Source organism: Bos mutus, chromosome 28 (assembly GCF_027580195.1).
Source record: "Bos mutus isolate GX-2022 chromosome 28, NWIPB_WYAK_1.1, whole genome shotgun sequence".
NCBI classification, from domain to species: domain Eukaryota; kingdom Metazoa; phylum Chordata; class Mammalia; order Artiodactyla; family Bovidae; genus Bos; species Bos mutus.
In genome coordinates this window covers 7,560,099-7,579,218 of record NC_091644.1, presented here as the reverse complement: position 1 = coordinate 7,579,218, position 19,120 = coordinate 7,560,099, and the positions used below count along the sequence as shown (strand labels likewise).

General features: G+C 46.9%; 1 protein-coding gene across 2 annotated transcripts in view; it reads right to left on the bottom strand.

The window, feature by feature from the left end:
* The window catches only part of WDFY4 (WDFY family member 4), a 250,053-nt gene that overhangs the window by 103,859 nt on the left and 127,074 nt on the right, over positions 1-19,120 (bottom strand). For both annotated transcript variants that reach the window (XM_070364483.1, XM_005900617.2), the window contains exons 38-39: positions 17,653-17,838; positions 16,795-16,931 (exon numbers count right to left, since the gene is read on the bottom strand). In XM_070364483.1, the coding sequence (XP_070220584.1) occupies positions 16,795-16,931; positions 17,653-17,838 (323 nt within the window). The remainder of the gene's footprint in view (positions 1-16,794; positions 16,932-17,652; positions 17,839-19,120) is intronic.

The window sequence follows — 19,120 nt, the reverse complement described above, 5'->3', positions numbered from 1 at the left end:
CCAATCACTTCGCCAGACACTTTAACAGAGAAATAGTAATTCATTCCCCAAATGGCGGGAAAGTTGCTGATGGATGTGCAAAAGGGTGGTACAGAATACACCAAGCCACAAATGCTATTATTCTCTATCAATAATCGAAGGGACTTTGAGCAGTATCTTTGCCAACTTGATTTTCATTTTATTAAGAGGCTTTAAAACTTAACTCCGTATAACATGATTCCACTGCAGGCAGTTGTCTTTATAATTGTTTAAGATTTCTAAATATGCACTAATGATCCATAAAGGAAAAGCAATAACCACACTGTTTGATTTTAGTGTCAAATCCAGATTCCTTTTTCTGGCCAGAGAAACAAGTGACAGGCTCAAGCTAAACTCAGGCGATCTCCCTCCCCTTCATCCTGCCAAGCGTGAACTGTGGATTTGGAAGAGGCTTCCTCCACCATAGGGCCCATGTTCTCATTGGCCGTGTTGGTCACTCATTGGTCACCTCTCCTCCACTGGTACAGGCTGAGAGGTTGGATTAACAGTGCCAGCAGCTGGGTGGCAGTGAGCAACCAAGGAAACTGTGTCTGTGTAAGTCCTTTGTTCTTATGGTATAGCCAGTAACTATCAGGAATACTCTTCTCGTTCCTAGTACACCCCCTGAGGGCCCCACGCAGAGTGGTAAACCCTGCAGAGGCCGTTGCTCCATGTCACAGTGACTGGGTTCCTCACCTGAATCCCCACTGGAATAAACTTTCTAAGGACATTGTCCATCTCTGTCTCCAATGGCCTGGCAGATGGAGACAGCAATAGGTAAAAGTTTGCGAGACTGAAATGAAGCTCATGAGATCTGTCACTTCTCTGAGACAAATTCTCTGCAGCTGGTCGCTTCCCGCCTGGAGTGAAACACTCCTCATGGTCAGGATTAATGAGACCCAGGAGGGCCAGTGACAAGACATCCAGATCTGCAAAGAACAAGAGTCAGGAGCGGGGCAGCTCTGGCACTCACTCCCACCGCCACGTTTAAACCCGCCTGAAATTCTGTATTTTCCTGGTTGTGAAATGTTCAATAAACAGATTGCCTATGTAACTTTTCTGTTATCCCTTCTCTACATAAAGGCTGATATATCATCTGCCTTCAAAAATAAGTTCTTGGTGGAAACCTGCTTTTAGTTAGATGACAGAAGCAGTTAATGAGAAAACAATGGACTGCTTTCCCTGTTTGTTGGCAAGTCCTGTATAACACCTACATGTGCATCTGCCGAGCATTAGCAGTTGGTTATGAAAGAGGCAAATAGGAACCAAGGGACAGAATGGCCTGGGTCTGCAGCAAGCTGTGGTCAAGGTGTCTGCGGAGGAAGGTTACTTGGATGACTCAGGCCAGAAAATGCTTTTTCCTCCAAATGCCCAGATAATTGCACTTTTCTCTACTCTGGAGACAAAGCCCCTGGATTCTTAATAAATGTCGAGCCATACCAGAGTAATAATCACATTTCCAGCAATAACGACAAACAACTGGTGCTCAGAGTGGGTGAAGAGGGACCAGATCACCACAGCGCAATTCATCTCTTGTTAAATTCACTCACATATTAATTTCTGAGATGAATGGAGGTTTCTAATTTGTCTTTTTTGAACTGTGATGTTTTTATTAAATTCAATCATCATGAGTACGTGGAGACTGACTACTTAAAAAAAAAAAAACTCCTGTGTAGCAAAAGACAAAAGCTTTGGAATTGCAGGCACTGGGTCTTTTCAAGAAAGCCACCTTCCCTTTTCTTTGTCTCTTCCTTGGGCATCAGAGGCTCTGTAAGACTCAGACAGATGAGAAGCGTCAGCAGGCTGACATTTCCTGAACTCTGCCAGGTCTTCGCAAGTTTCTGTCATCTTCATCCTCAGAGGTGAGGCTCATGGAGACCCAAACCTTCTTGGGCAGAAGCAGAAGCTTAGGAATTGTGAGTGACTTAGGGTCTGAGTGAGAGATGAATGTGAGAATCTACCCCGGGAGACTGCCACCCATGGAAACACTTTCCCCCTGGACACATAGTGAAATTGAGGTTGCTGTTATCGACTGAATTATGTTCCCCCCAAACCCGTATGTTGATGCCCTGACTCCTAGTACCTCAGAGTGTGACTATACTTTAGAGACAGAGCATTTAAAAAGGTGATTGAACCGAAGGCCTTTAGAGTAGCACTTTTCCAGTCTGGACAGTGTCCTCCTAAAAAAGGAGGAGTTCCCAGGGATGCTGTCAAGGATAAGAAGGCCATTTACAAGTCAAGGAGCAAGGTCTGGGGAGAAACCAAACCTGCAGACAGATGCCTTGATCTTGGATTTCTAGCCTCCAGAACTGTGATAAAATTAATGTCTGTTGGTGAAGCCCCTAGTCCACGGTACTTTGCTAAGGCAACCCTGGCAAACTAATACAGCTTCCTTGACTCCAAATAATGCCTATCACTGAGAGTCTGGATGCTGGAACTGGCAATGCAGATAGAAGTAACAGGTTAGCTGGAGCTTATGGACAAGGCTCCCTCTTTAGGCTGAAAGGAGAGAGACAAGGCCACTTTGACCAGCAGCAGCCGATCACAGGCCACATCTAGAGCAGAACCCTTAGCCTGAGCTCTCGAGACAGGACTGAATACAATCTAGGCCCACACCAGGGTCTTCCGGATGACAGCCCTGACTGTACACATCCCTGTGCGCCAGGATGTTGCACATATCCGCTCACCTTGGGTCTCTTGGGGAACCACACCGGGACTTGCCAGTCATGTGCTGGCCGCACATGACTCACAGGTAACATAACCAACGCCAGCCCTTCCCTCTCCCTTAGGCTGGTCCTGCATAGATGCAGCCATGGTGAGTGAAAAATAGATAACTGTGACCACACGGTCATGGCCAGGCTGGAAAGGGCTTTCAGGAGGGACAGCGATTTTAAAGCACAGGGGAAGGAATTGGTCCAATGGAAGGGGCAGGCTCCTCCAAGCAGATGGGATGACATTTGCCCAAGTGTAGAGATGGGAGAAGACAGGGTGCATTATGATAAAATGTGGAAGTGTGCAAGATTGTCACAGGAAGGAAACTCAGAAAAACAGTGAGGATCAGGCTTCTTGCACTGTGGTCATGGGTCTGAGGCCTCCTCTGGACAGTGTAGGAACAAATGATGGCTTTTAATCAGGAACATGACATGATGAGACCTGATCTTTAAGAGCTCACAATGAGGGTGCCATGACGGTGTGATGGGGCACAGTAGGCTTCTGGGAGGGACCAGCTTTGTTTTCCCTATGTCCCTGTTCTCTGCTCCTTGGCAGAAGCATAATTGACAGGTGAGGAATAAATATATAAACTATCTTGCCTCCCACTCCACAATAACAGCCAGAAAGCTCAGGCATGCTGTAGACGTTTGACTGTAAGCCGTTATGGACTACGGATTTATGATCTTAATTCCTTAGGAATTGACTTTCTTCTTTGAGTTTTATTTTTCCTGATCTCATTTCCTCATTTTATTGCATGTATCACATTAGATACCATAAATCCTCTGGGGATTGAGTCAGAATATAAATAAACACATACACGGGATCAACATAAACAGGATATGATATTCCAGTAATAATACAAAGGCAACAGCTGACCCACGACAGTTCCTTTGCATCTGGAGGGGCCCCTCTGTCACCACTGAGCTTCCTTCACATCCTTCTTCCTCCTTTTCATCCTCCTCCTCCTCCTCCTCCAAGTCTCAGCTCAACTTCAGCTTGTTAACATTGTAATTATTTCACCTACCTAGAGGGTCAGGGACACACTTTTTACTGTCAGTATCCTTTGGCCTTAAGTCAGTGTCCTGGGATATGGTAGAAGAGCCATGAATGTGCATGGAAGGTTGAAGGAGGGAAGGTCCAGATCACAGCTGAGTGTTCAGTAGATGAGAGAGAGACGGCGGTGGAGATGCACGTGCGGATGGAGTCACAGACACAGATGCTTTTGTGATGCCTAGAAAACTGACATGACCCTTGACAGCTGGCCCCTTCCGCCCTCTTCCTGGACCACTCCACCTTCAGTCTGTGATCCACTTGCACTGACCTCCCTCTGTTCTCAAACACATGAACTCATGCCCACCATCAAGCCTTGGCACTAGCCGAGTCCTTTTCGGGAGTTTTCATTCCCCAGGTGTTCAACAGCTACCCTTCCCTCTCAGCTTTATTATCACTTACAACCTATGGCATTCACGAGTCTGCCCCTAGCCCACACACCAGATCCCAGACAAAGAAGTCTGTGAGTCAGGAACCATTTGCAAGAATCCATCTGATGCTCAAGCTCAGCTATTCCTCCTACCACTCCTAATCAAACCAGTAGATACTTTAGCATCCAAGAACGCCTGAGAGACCTCCCAGGCCTGGACTCCACGCTCTCTGGCTGTCCCCACTCCCTTCTCCACGTCCAGGCCCACTTCCTTCCATGACAGGCCTGGAGCCAAGTTTGTACCAACCCCCATGGACAACAGGGATGAGAAGAAAATTTCAGAACTTCCTGTTCTGAGACTTTGAAAGACTTTTTTAATTAACCAAAATGGTTTCTCATAATAGATGGGTCCCAGGGCGAGAAGGCGGCCGTAACTCACGCAGCAGGCGCCTCGCGGCCGAGCTGGGACTGAGGGGCTGGCGGCTGTGATGGCAGCAGAGCCTCGGAGGGCCCCAGACTGATTCTCCACCCCACGACCATCTGCCGTTTTTTATCATTTATATAGTTTGGGACATTTCTGTCTTATGAACGCTGAAGCATTCCACACCAATGAATACGTTTAAGTTCTACATATTCAAATTTAGAGGAATAAATAATCAAAAGATGTGCTTTCCCCAGCCAAAATCATAATTTTTAAAAGTTGAAAGCCTTTCCTGTAATGATGTTACCCCACCCCAACCACAACATAAGTTTTTGGAATGCCGGCATACCTCACATTAGGAAATCTAATCTGTAAAAACTGAACCTCAAAATAGATTCTTAGGTATAATTATCCTCCAAAGTAAAGGACTGAATTTAGTTTTCAAAAGAATTCAACCCAGGATTTTTCAAGTTGCCAAATTCCTAAGCAAATTTCAGATCTATTAATTTATAAAATATTGACCTATCTACATTTTTTTTCAGAAACGCATCTACTGTAATTCTTCTTAGATATAATCTAGCTAGGGAGATAAATACCTGGACTTCAAGGATTTGTTAAACGTAAGGTCCTGTGTTATTCATCTCTATATTCCTAGTGAGGACTAGTATATCTTCAATAAATCCACGTGCTGTTGAACTACATATGAGACGGTGTTGACTGCATTGGTGTGCTCCACTTCTGTGCAGTACGGTAGTGGAGCCATTCCTTACTGCCGGTTACAGTGGCCAGCGGGAGGCAGGACCATGAGCCAGCCATGGGACCAAGTAAGTTTTTGTCAGTACTAAATGTTCTTTTATTCTGTGGCCTTTGCATTCTTAGTAAGTCATGATATAGCAGACCACATTAAGTTTTAAGAGTAAACAGTTGATAACACTGATAGAGAAATTCTATGTGCTAGTTGAGGTGGGTACTTGCTACATGTTAGGAGAAGGTCACCATCGAGCAATTTTAGCAGAAGGATCCCCTAGTCAGGTCAGGGTTTCTGCTAGCCTAGCCACTGTCCTTTGCATGAATTGGAAAGAGAAGCCCTCTCTGGAAAGATGGTGCCCTTCTCCCAGGCCAACATAGACTACACCACAGCTCACGGCTTATCAGCAGAGCTTGGGGATCAATCCCAGTAGTGCCCATCCCTATGTGGATCCCTGGCCCCGTGCCAGTGAGTTTCTCAGCGTGGTGTCACTGTAGTCTGGCTGGCCTCAATCCACCGCCAGTCACTGCACAATGATGTCTGTCCCACCCCAGGCCCCAGGACACCAGCCTCTCTCTGCTTGGACTCCAGGGATACCAGCACCCACAGGGATGACTAGCTAGCAGGTCATCGGGCTCTACTCGTGGCCAAGCTCTGACACTGATCCTCTCAAGAGGACAAGAGGCAGTCTGTCTTAGGCCTCTGTATTTCTGTCTGCATTCATCTGAAATCTTGTACCTACATAACCGAGGGGCCTGGATCTATCACCACCTAAATCCATCCCTGGAAAAAATTGTCCAGGAAGTAATGTAAGAGGTTCAGTATCCTAAGAGACTTCTCCTCCTCCCTGAATGGATGACATCAGCTAGATGCTAAGACGGCCCAGGGTCCTCGTGGGAGAAGACGACGATCGTGGTATGATGGGCGCTGAGAGCTCACAGTAAACTGTAAGCTCTAGTAAAGCATGGGAATTCTAGGCTTCCTTCAGGATCATTTGAAGGAGGGAAGCTCTGGGGCTTTGGGCAAGGTGGCTTCTATCTTGGGAGCCACTTTTCCAGCAAATGTCTAGAGACTGTGATGTTTCAGGAAAGGTCCTAATCCAACAAGGTTACCGTATTCAGCACAACCACAGGTCCATTTCATCAGAAACCAAGGGGCTGCCCTGAGAAAGCAGAACAATGTGAATCTGCAACCGAGAAGTCCAGACCACACGTCTGATCGGGGCAACTCCCCTTTGCCCTGTGCGCGTAGGGACACGTGCTCTGAGCAAGTCATTGATTATTCTCCAAATGGAAAAAGTACATCGAAAGAGTTGACCTAAAATGCCTTTAAAGGGCAAGCTCAGCCAGAGAATTTAAGTAACAGAAAGTTTCCAGGAAAAAAAAAAAAATCAGTTGCGATATTGTTAAACACAAAGGTTACAAACACACACACTAAATAAAATGATCAAATATGCACAAAAGCACACAGTAGCAAATGTATCAACTAAACTCTCTGCATACAGCACTGTAATCTCGCAATGAGTCAAACGTTGAACAAATGGCAACTTTAATATATACCATTAATAGCAAAGTGTCTGCTTTACTGATGAAAATAAAAACCCTAAAAACTATGTTGCTCTAAGCAGTTTTGAAATGAATATCTGATTCAAAACTTCCCCTGTGCATATAATCACATGCTAATTTACATTTTAATTACTTCCTAAGAAATCAAAAGCATTTGTTGACAGTAGAACATAATGTCAGCTTCACGGTGCACTGTTGGCGGATGCTTAATGAACTTAATTAGATAATTAGTGATGTTAATTATCCTTCTATTATGAAGATAATGCTGTCTCGCAAATGATGCACTTGGTAAAGAAACATCATTAAAGGTATCAGTGTTTGCTTTGTTCATTTACTTCTATTTTTCAAACTCCTGTAACAAGGACTTGTGATAGCCTGGTAATATTTCAGCCTCTCTTAAAATGAGAGAAGAAAAGCCACTGCTTCCATCAGCCCCACTCTGTGCCTCCCCCTCATTCTGGATCCTATGTATTGGTGACGGGACTGCTGTTTCAAACCCCCTGTTGTTGGGACCTAAGTCTGTGGCCAGTTGTGGTATGGAGCTTCTGTTTCACAACATATCCTTCCTGTGGGCTCTACCATCTATTGTTTTAAGAATGGGTCATGTGGGGACTTCCCTGGCGGTCCAGTGGTTAAGACTCTGAGCGCCCAATGCATGGGGCCTGGGTTCAATCCCTGGCTGGGGAAGTAGATCCCACATGCCGCAACTAAGAGTTTGCATACTGCAACTAAGAACCTGCATGTGCAACAGAGATCAAAGGTCCCCCAGGCCATGGCTAGGACCCGGTGCAGTGAGATAAAACAGTATTTTTAAAAATAAAATAAAAATTAAAAAAAAGAATGGGATGTATATACACGTGTAAGCATGAATGCCTGTGCATGTGTGTGTCAAAAAGAGAAATTGAGAGAGGAGGTGTCTTGGTTGAGTGTCCAGACCACTAGAAGAAAACCTAAAGGGCTAATCCTCAAACACACACACACACACACACACACACACAACACACACACACGGTACACACGTTGCCCTGGCCTGGTGCATTTCCGTGAGTCTGCAGTGCTGTGTCCCCAGCTCCATCACCAGGATGCTTTCCTGCCCTGGGCAACCCCATTTTGCATGTGCTGTGGGAATATCTGCATGCCTGACCAAGGGCTATGATACATTATACATGGACTTTACTTTTGGATGCAGTGAAATAAGACACTTCAGAGATTTAAGCAACAAGATACTGGATTTCACCATTTTTCTCTTTCTTGTCCCTGAATACCACCACAGCCAGAGCTTAATAGAGGTCCTTCCTGCAAGAATTCTAGTCCAGACATGCCATGAAGAGCCCTAAGACCAGGCTGGGGAGGGTGGCATTATTTTTTGGGTCAATTATCTCAGGAAAAGCATCAGGAGAAAGTGTCACTGGCAGCCTTACCCACCACAATTAAGAAAACCAAGATTCCATTTAATAGAGGGTCTAAGGACAATGTTCACATCAGTAGAAGCAACACACACTTTCCAAAGTCTTTTTAAAAAGATATGTGCTAAAAAAAAAAAAAAAAAGACATGTGCTGTGTGCTTAGTCCCGCAGTCAGGTCTGACTCTTTGGGACCCCATAGACTGTAGCCCACCAGGCTCCTTTGTTCATGGAATTTTCCAGGCAAGAATACTGGAGTGGGTTGCCGTTTCTTACTCTGGGGGATCTTCCCAATCCAGGGACTGGACCCAGTTTCATTCATTTCTGAGTGCTTTTATTCCTCTAACAGCTGCTGCTGTTGCCAAGTTGCTTCAGTGGTGTCCGACTCTCTGCGACCCCCTAGACGGCAGCCCACCAGGCTTCCCCATCCCTGGGATTCTCCAGGCAAGAACACTGGAGTGGGTTGCCATTCCCTTCTCCAATGCATGAAAGTGAAAAGTGAAAGTGAAGTTGCTCAGTTGTATCCAACTCTTAGCGACCCCATGGACTGCAGCCTACCAGGCTCCTCTGTCCATGGGATTTTCTAGGCAAGAGTACTGGAGTGGGGTGCCATTGCCTTCTCCATCCTCTAACAGAGTCCCATTTAATTACTGGCTCACAAGGCTTCTCCCCCTACCGAGCACTGCAGGGCTTACGAGCAATTGTGATTGCTCATGAAGTCTGTGTCTGCAGGTCTCCTCTTTTCCATGGTTTCAGAGGCTTGTTCCTCCAGCCCAGTCCTCCACTGATGTGCTGACATGGGCTATCTTTCTGCCCTCCTGCCCCACCGGGAGAATGTTTTATCAAGACCTCACCAATCTCTGGGTTCTCTCACTCCTTCACTTTCAGAAGTCCTCATGTGCCTTCATTTTCCCTCAAGTTTAAGCTGTGCTGTGCTAAGTCACTTCAGTTGTGTCTGACTCTTTGTGATGCTACGGACCATAGCCCACCAGGCTCCTCTGTCCGTGAAATTCTCCAGGCAAGGATACTGGAGTGGGTTGCCATTTCCTTCTCCAGGGAATCTTCCCAACCCAGGGATAGAACCCGCATCTCTTATGTCTCCTGCACTGGCAGGCAGATTCTTTATGACTACACCACCTGGGAAGCCCAATTTAGGCTTCCTGTTTCCAAATCTCTCTTTAAAGGCACAGTCATCTGCTGGAAAAGTCCTTTTCCTCCTGCCCATGAACTTCTTGTTGAATTTATGACAAGTTTAAGTAAAAATAGTCCCCATGATGACCTTCTGAATTTCAGATTTTTAAACTCTCCTACACCCTCTTAAAAGGCTTCCTAGGTGTCACAGTGGTAAAGAACCCACCTGCCAATGCAGGAGACACAGGAGACATAGGTTTGATTCCTGGGTCAGGGAGACTCCCTGGGATAGGAAATGGCAATCCACTCTAGTATTCTTGCCTGGAGGATCCCATGGACAGAGGAGTCTGGGGAGCTGTGGTCCACGAGGTCGCAAAGAATAGACAGGACTGAGCGACTCAGCATGCACACGTACACACTGCCTCTTAAAGATTTTTGTCTACAGTCTGTGGAGCCTTATATGAAGGCCATAGGTGCAAGGCCTCGTACTGAGAACACAGATGCGGAGCCCCACACCAGGGTCATCTCGGGAACTGACTGAACCCCCACAGCAACCATTGCCATGAGCCCCCTGATCTAAACCATCCAGCTCCCTGACCCCATATTAGGTAAAAACCCTTCCCATCACCTGAAGACATCCTTCCAGCAGAAATTTTCTTTGTCTTGAGGCCATAAAAACAAGCTAGCTCTCCTTTGAGCTGGTCTGCTGTTCTAACAGTCGGCTCTCCCTGTTAGGAGGTCTACCTGCTATGCTTGCAACGCCCTCTTTATTTCTGCTCTTTGTTCTTAATAAACTCACTCTTTCTGAAATACTCTGTGTCTGGAAATTCTTTTCCAACCCACCCACAGACTATGACATTATTTATTAACAGTAGAACATCTCTGGGAATTCTAACTTCTGATTTCACCGTTGCTTTTTGACTTCCTTGGTTGGTCCCCCGGACTCTACCACTTAACTTCTCTGTCATTTCGAAGCCCATTCTTTGCTATTATCAAAAAGTTCTTCCCAGCACTGGGGCGCTCCTGACTTATAATACATTTCCCCAGGTGAGTGAAATCTGAGGCTTCACCCTCAAGGGCTGTTCAGCCCTGGACACGAAGGAGCCAAAACACTAAACTGGAAACGCTGTGTCCCATCAGACCTCACCCTCCTTCCCGAAACAGGGGAGCGGGGTTCTCAGAGGCTCGCGGTGCCTTCAGCATCAGCAAGACTGAAATCTCTCAGCAGCAGGAGACGAATGCAAACATGCCAGAAAGCAAGACCGAGAGCGGCTTGATCACTCCCAGAGTGACCACTCAGGCTTTCCATTCTGCACTCTTTCTTCTTTTTCTGCAGTTTTAATTTGGGCATCATGGTTTCTTTAAAGAGAAAATAAATACATTTACACATGAAATGATATGATGTCTGGGAGGTTGCTTCAAAATTATTCTGGGCAGAAGGAGAAAGTAAGTAGGGATAGTGAAGAGACAAGATGGGCCAGGAATTGAAAACTGTGGAAGTTAAGGGGTGAATAGATACATGTGGATTCATTCTTTGTTTTCTCTACTTATATATCCGATTGAAAATTTCCACAGTGATTTTTAAAAAGGAAAGTGGGTAACATTCGCAGAGTGGATGGTCACAAATGTCATTTTCCTTGCTAGGGACCTGAGTCAAGACTGCTTTTAGTCGAGCTATCACCCCATTGCTGGCCTCAGCCAGCGTCTCCTCCTCCGCCAGGGGCAGGGCCGCTCCATGGCCGGGGGTAGGATGTAGTGGATCTGGGCACACATTCAGGGAAGTAGCTAGCAGCAGGACCATGGTCATCCTACCCACACAAGCGACCAGTCTCGGAGACCGTCAAGGCCCCAGGCATGGGCACTGCTCATTTTGCAGGAAACTCTGGTGCGTCTAGGTAGGCAGGGGCTCACCCACAGGGCAGCCTTTAGAAGACCTCATGGGACCTTGGAGTAAATGCTTAGTGCTTTCGTGTCCTTGCCAGGGCAGACCTAAAATTCTTGCAAAAAATTTGTCTTTGGTGTTTTAGCTACTGCAGTGTGCCCTTCTCTGGCTTTCAGGGAGTTCTCATTCTTTTCTGTTAATTCTAATAGGACCCTAGCTTTCCTCCATGGGTCATGTCAACATTTTAATATAAGACTTTGAAAACAGCAGCTGAAAACTTGCTCAGCTATCACCAAAACCAGGGAAATGTGGCAGACACAAGCCCGGCTCTTCTCCACCCTTCTGCTCCACTATAAACCTTCTGAGTTTACTCGGCTGAGGTATACGTGGCCCCTGCATGGGACATCTGTCCACATGGGTACAGTTAATCATCAGAGGACAGTGGGGTGAAATCCAGCTCATGCTTTGCTGAACAAGACACAGGTCAGGGGCCTGCGTCCACCCAGAGGGGCTCCCACCTCCTTATGGGATAGAATTGGCCCCCAACATCCACCTGCTGGTCCCCTGGTTTGTTCCTTCCCCTCCTCCGCAGAGCGCAGGAAACATCTGGATCACACAGCTCCCACGCCTCCCACTCGTGGGTGCTCTCCATTCTCCTGGCCTGATTTAAGAGGCCTGGAGCCAGGACCTGTCTTCCGTGGCACTTCATTTTGTTTTGCTAACCCTGGTCATGGTTAGACAGTTTCCCTGTGTGTTTTTTGGTTTCCACTGCTCCGGCCACTGCCTCTGCAGCTCCAGCATCTCCTGTGTGAATGATGCTACAGCCCCAGCCTGTCCCTTCTCCCAAGGGCCCTAAACTCCAACGTAACCTGTACAAACAGAAATATGCCATTCTCTTGCTTAACCCCCAGTGCCCCCCGATCTGCCTCCATGCCCATCCCCCTCCTCACATCCACTCATCCTCACAACCCCTTCCCACCTGACTTCCAGCTCCCATGTTCCATGTGCCCACTTTCTCTTTGCTGATGCTTAAAAAAAAAAAACACAAAAACCAGAAGATGGCATACTTTATGTTTTGGAATAATCTGGGATCCACGGAAAAGCAGTAAAGATAGTACACAGCATGCCTGTCAGCCCCTCACCGAGTTTCCCATAATGAGGTGCATCTGCCAAGACTGGGAAACCAACACTGGCTGTTGGGGTTTTCCCAACCTATTCTTAAACAAGAAAGTCTGAAGCTGAGCAGGTGACCAAAGTCACCTGCTGTGAAGAGGGATGGCTGGCCAGAGTGTGCCCTCTGGATCTCCCCAAGTTGAGAGAGGCATAATAAAGTGACTTCCTGGGTACCCTCAGTTGGCCTTTGGTGACCTCAAGGGAGCCCAGGGTCCCAACTTATGTCCAATACACTCACGCCCACAGCCTTCACCCTGGTAAAGACCATGACTTCACATTCTGGTCCCGGAAGGGACTGTGATGGAGGTCAGGGGGAGAAAAAGAAGAAATACCATCTATCATATCAGTCTTGCCTCAAAGTTCAGCTCACCTGCCGAGAAGCAAGCCTTTTCTACTGAAAATGAAGCTAGGTAAAAGGCATCGGGAATCGGACGTTGTGTGTCTCCCTCCAAGAAACAATTTATCAGTGCTATAGAGCCGTCAGCTGCTGACATGATGAGGAATAACACCAAATGAATAATGTTTCCTCCAAACCCAACTCCTTTAATTACAAGCCTCTTCTTTCCAGAAGAGAGACAGAAGACGCAGAAACGCCAATTTCATGCACTTGTGCCTGAATAATGTCTCCATGCTGCTTTTTCCAGATGGCGACCTTCTCACTGGAGGGACTAATGATGTGGGCATATTTAGGGGAAAACCAATAACGGAGTCTTTAACCTTCAACAACAAAATGCGTGTTGTACAAAATGTTCCTTGGGATACATTAGAAAATATCAATTACATTGCTCACTGAGGTGTAATCAGCTGTAATAATCAAAATTAATTTTTAAAAATAATTAAACAGACCCCAGGGCAAATAGTTGTGTTCTTATCCTATGGCATCACAGCGTACGTATGTACCTGAGAAGCTGTGCCTTCTGTTACCAACAAAGGCATCTAGCGTGGAGGGGGATGGATGTGGGCTCTACAGGCTGGCAGGTTTCTTCCCACACAAAGGAGGGAGAGCCCGGGGCAGCTCCACACACATTCTTTAAGAACCTTCCATGCACTGCCAGGCACAGTACCCATCCCAGACTGAGTTACTGGCAGGAGATGCTGCTCAGCAAAGATGCAGTTACTCTTTTTCAATTAAAGCATGGTCCACTTTGTTTCAAAAGTGATTTCTCTTTCAAAATTCCACAAGACAGAGTAAGCTATAGAAAAGATAGGCTGGAGGTAAAATGGGGCTCAACCAAGAAGACGTGCGTGTAAATGCATGTGTGCTTGTACATGTGTTTGCAAAAATTTATCCCACTGGGCACGTGCAGTTACCCAAGTTGGGCCATGCTTACCTCTCTGGCTTCCAAGTGCCAAAATGAAAGAGGAAAACATAACCGTGTCAGAAGTTTTCCTTTGTATAAGTTGCTGTGGAAAAGCACAGTCCTTCCTGGTACTAACGGCTGAGGGACATGTACCCTGAGGCTGTCTGGCCCCCACTGCAGTCCAGCCACACTGGCCTTTGCTCTCCTACGACCTCCAACACACTCCTGCCTCGGTGCCTTTGCCTGGTGGTCCTTCCTGCCTGACCATTCTTTCCCAGCGTGACAAGGCTCCTATCTTTCCTTATTTCTGGGCTTTCACACCTCCGTACCAGAGAAGACTTCTGGCCACCTCCATCTAGGTGGCCCAGCACCTCTCTCTTCACCCTATCTCACTTACTGCTCCATTTTTCCTTATTGCAATTAGCACCCCAAGATTACAAACTTATTTACCTTTTTATTGTCTATCTTCACCTACTAGAATGCAGTCTCCTTGGAAGCAGAAAATATGCTGGTGTTTCCTTCTGTAATCTCAGTACTTAGAGCAGAGTACTGAATAAGCACTCAATAAAAATTTGTGGAGTGAACGAATGGATGAATGAGACCTCAATGCTGTAGAAGACATCTTCAGCAGTTTGCCTTCACCAAAGACAAAGTCAACTTCAAATATTCTTTCTTTCAGATCTCTCCATGTGAGCCAAGAACAAACTGCTATTATATAAGTCATCTGTAAACTGACATGGCCCCAAACACTGCTGTCCACTCAAGCTTCTTTCAGATGGGTTGTTTCTCAACAGACCTCCCTAGGACTCAGAGGTGCTCAGCTGTGCTGGTGCCAGTGACCCGGCAAGAGGCAGTATCAGTAGTGCAGGGGTTCCCATAAAACACATGTGCACGCCCAGTGTCCCAGTCGTCGCTTCCCCAGCTGCCCAGCCAGACTAACCTATCCTCCTGGGGACAGTGACCAATCAACTTGGTCAAGGAGTTAGAAGCTTCAGAAAGCCCAGGGAAGAGGGCCTGGACCCGTGCTGCTACAAATGGCACTGGTGAGGAGCAAGTGCTTGGGCACAAGCAGGGGTGTTCCTGCTTCCAAGGTTGGGGCAGCTGAGCCACAGGTGCTATAAAGTAAATTGGAATTTTGTAAATTGTTCTATTTTGAAAGCACTGATACATTCCAGGTGCTTCCACACTGTGTAGTGTGAGCAGAGCACATTTCTGGTTTGAAGTCTAGGAATTGAAGCTCTGAGAGGTTATGGAGTTGTCTAAGTGTGTGCTCAGCAGTGCAGAGACTATGAATGAAGATCCTATTTCTACTCTGCAGACTTTTTTTTTTAGATTTTTATCACACATCTATAAAATGAGACTAAAAGTAGTTGTGTGATGTAGCTGGCACAGAAACCTCAGTTATTCACTCCGTCGGTCAGCCAGTAAGTCTGTAGACAAATAGACAAATATAATGAGCAGTGTCTTCCACAAGCCAATCACTGAGGACACAGCCTGCCTTCAGCTCTGAACACCACGGGCCCGGCCAGCCTGGTCAATTTTATCTTCTGTCTTCCTTTCCATCTTGGGCTTTCTCTGCTTGTCCTGAAGTCTACTGTTTCTGAAGCTTGGAAAGAAGACGCTCCCCTTCCCCAGGAGGTCTGGGCACTTGCAGGCAGCCCCTCATTCCTCTCTTCTCCCAGCATCCAGCGACGGGGCCCTCCCCATCAGGCACCGACCCCAGTGGACAACAGACCCGTGGTGACAGCAGGACCCAGACTCTGAGCACACAGCATGTGGAGTCAACCTCGCTCTCCAAAGTCATACGGGCAGAGTTCCAACTGTGTAATGTATCTGCCAACAATCCACCCCACTCCCTGGGGAGTCCCTTCTCACAGTTTCCCACAGGTATTTGTCCCACTGTGGAGGTCAGGAGGTAAATGACTCAGAGGAGTTAAGTGAATTTCCCAAGGTCTCTTGATCCTAAGGCTGTGACTATGGAAGGACTACCTTCTGCCTCTAAAGGTAAGTCAGTGACCCCAGCATTAGACTATATGACAGACTGCGTTCTCCAAGGAGAGCCTCAGCAATATTTCCAGTAGTATGTGCTCTTGCAGAACCTTGCCACCTCCCTGCCAGGAGGTAGGACCTTTGCCCTCCCCATGAACCCGGGAAGAGCTTTGTGCCTGTCTGGACCAAAAAGGACTGCTGCAGAGGTGATGCTGCCTGGCTTCCAAAGCTGGGTAACGAAAGGCAATGGGCCTCCACCTTTCTCTCTCCCTGTCTCCATTTTGCTCTCTCTTCTTCTCCCTCACTATGGAAATATAAAACTCAGCCACTAGGCAGTAAGGAAGCTTAAGACGCATGATGAAGTCATGTGTAGGTGTTCTGGTCAACAGTCGCGGCCAGAGCCAGCAGCAATCCTCAGATGTGTGAGTGAGTTTTCCCACGATCTCACCTAAGGCCCCGGACATCATGGAGTAGAGACGCCCCTAACTCCTGCTGTGCTCCAGATCCCTTACCACAGCATGCACGATCACACACACACACACACACACACATCATGTCGGTATTGCTGAGTTTTAGGTTGGTTTAGAGACATGGATTAGAAAACCCCAATGGATCATCCCCATGTGGTCAAGAGGACCCAGCACCATGTCTCCCCAAATGGCACCACCGCTTCTGCCCCCCTTTGCTGTGCCCACATACCCAGCTCCTGCTGAGCTGTGCGGTAGGGCTCTTGCAGTACACCTGACTCAAAGAAAACGGTCACGAGGATTGGTTTGGATTTCAACGCCTTAAGGAACAGCTGCTCTTGGCACTCAAGTGGTGCCCATATTAACTTCCGGCTAAAGCTAACCTAAGACCTGACTCCCCTAGATGTAGGCTCTACTGGGAAGCCACATGTATTGCTCTTGAATGTTTGGAAGAACACGGAAGCAGATCATATCCAGGGACGAGGGAGAGAGAAGCCATGACACGTGGGTATTTGAAGCAAATGTCTGCTGTTTTTTTTCTAAGGCAAAGGGGTCTGGGCTCACCTCTGCTTTGCACTCAGGGTCCTTGGTCTGCCGCCCAGGCATCAGCCTCATAGCTGAGGACAAGCTGCCACTCCATGAAGAAACTTTGCTGTGGTGTCCAACGTTTGAGCGACTGGCCAGTGACTTCTTTTCAGATGCTGATGATAGAGAAGCAAAGACATCAGAGGTGAAGTTAAGACGGAGACACGCATGATTTCTGTAGCTTGCTTGGCTCTCAAGGGGCCATCCAGGGCCACAAGCCCAGCGTGCCTGTCTCCAATAAGGGAGACAACCTAGCCTAAAAGTTTGAATCATTATGAATTTGTTGATGCTGAAAAACTTAAAAACAAGTATGTGAGTCATAACTTGTGAGTAATGGCCTCTTTAAAATGAAACTTAAGACATCATTCCTACAATGGCATTGACTAATATGAGAGTAAAAATGTTGAGTCACTGATAGAATGCAAAAGATGTTAATATCTTTGGGATGAAGACTTTTACTTGGAACTTGAAAAACCCGAGACTCCAGGTCACTGCATGACTTGGCACAAGGTTTCAAACCGGATCTGTGACTATCAAGGCAGGACCAAAAACCCTAAGTCCCAGAGTCCAGGCGAGAGCTCCAACATGTGGCCCTTTCCTCTCACTAGAGTCTGCTTGCCTGCTTGGCACCTCTGGCCTTCCTTTCATCTGAGATGCAAAGCAGCATTAGTTCTTTGAGCAAAGACTTATGAGGCTTCGGTGATGTAAATCCCACCCACCAAAGGGATGAGAGAGGAGGTGTGGTGTAAAAGGCTCTGGGCCCTGAGTAGAACTCTGGGGAAGCCTGGCTCTTTGAGACTCAGAAGTTCTGTTCCCTGAAGCCAAGTAGACAGAGACCTAGATAATGCTGCCAGGCCTTGAGCATTGTCTCTTCCCAGAGTGGGGTGATCTCCTCAATCTTCACTTCACTCTCTCCAGGTTTCACAGAAAGATCGATTTTGAAGGTATCCTCCAGTTCCTGCCGCCTCTGTGCCACGAGCTGCTGCCAGAGAATCCGTACAGTCTTCTGGATATTGTGCTGAACTAATGGAGAGAGTACATCGCACGATCAGAGCAGCCTCAGTGCTTCCCCCAGAGAAAGCCAGGAGATGGCATATCATGCTCCTTTTTTGTGCATCTTTCTTGAACATCACCTCAGCTTTGCAAGCTCCAGCCAGAAAGCTGTCAGTATGTAGAGCCATAGGACAAGGATAATAGCTACCAACATCCTTGTGACCTGGCCTCTCCCCCATCTCCACCACCAAGTCTTGCCTGCCTCACATGTCCAGAGCTGGGAAACATGATTGATGGGCTCAATGAGCCTCTTTCTCCCATCCCCAATCCTGTTAGATACCAAACAGAGAGATACCCTGTGTAAGCTCTAGGTAACAAAGTAGCTCCCCCCAAACAGCTCCTTCGAACCTTGACTTTCATGTTAGCCCCTCAGGGGGATGGGCACAGGGGCCCAGGAGCCAGGCCAGTCCTCTCTGTTCATACTTCCAATTGCCTGCCCATCCTGTGCCCAGGATCTGCAGGGAGATGGACAAATCCACCAGTTTTAGTGCTCTGTGCCTAGCCTTCTACTCTGAACTGTGCCTGTCTTCTGATTTGGGGTCACTTGGCTCCCTCTTCAGTACCAGCCTCTATAGTTTGTTTTTTTCACCCCAGGAGAATGGACATTGTTCTGTCCACTCTACTAGTTAAATCCCAGAAAGCAAGTATTCATGTTGTAATTAAGACTGCAGCAGAGTAAACTCTAAACACACAAGGTTTTTAGCACTGGCTTTGGGACCAGAAAATAAGGGTCCTTGTCCCTTCTACCTGGCATCACAAGATATCACAAGGTAAGTGTCACAGTCAGCCAGCTAAAGTGGCAGAAGAAGGTCTGCTGAGGCATTCTGGATCAAGAGGGAGAAATTTCTCAGATACATGGATCTGGCTGCCTTTTCTCCCCCACCCCCAAATTGCCAATCCCTGTAACTTGATTTGATGCTATCAAATCCAAGAATAAAATCCAGTAAGCCAAGTATCTTATAAAGTAATGAGTTGCTTTACTTCATTTCCATTTTCTAGAGAAGAAAGCTGAGAGATGGTTAGGTTATGGCTTGAGTGAGATAGCATACCCGTTTCCACATCTAGTGGTCCAAAGAAAAGTCAAGAGACCAGCTCAGAAGTTAAATCAACTTACAGCGAAGTTCTCAGGCTTTAGTTAGTATACCAAGTTCTTAGTCTCACGAAGTTCCACAGAACTTTCCCTTTATCTATCCATACATACATACATCCATTCTATTTCTTGTATACAAAGATCATTCCAGTTTTATTCTCT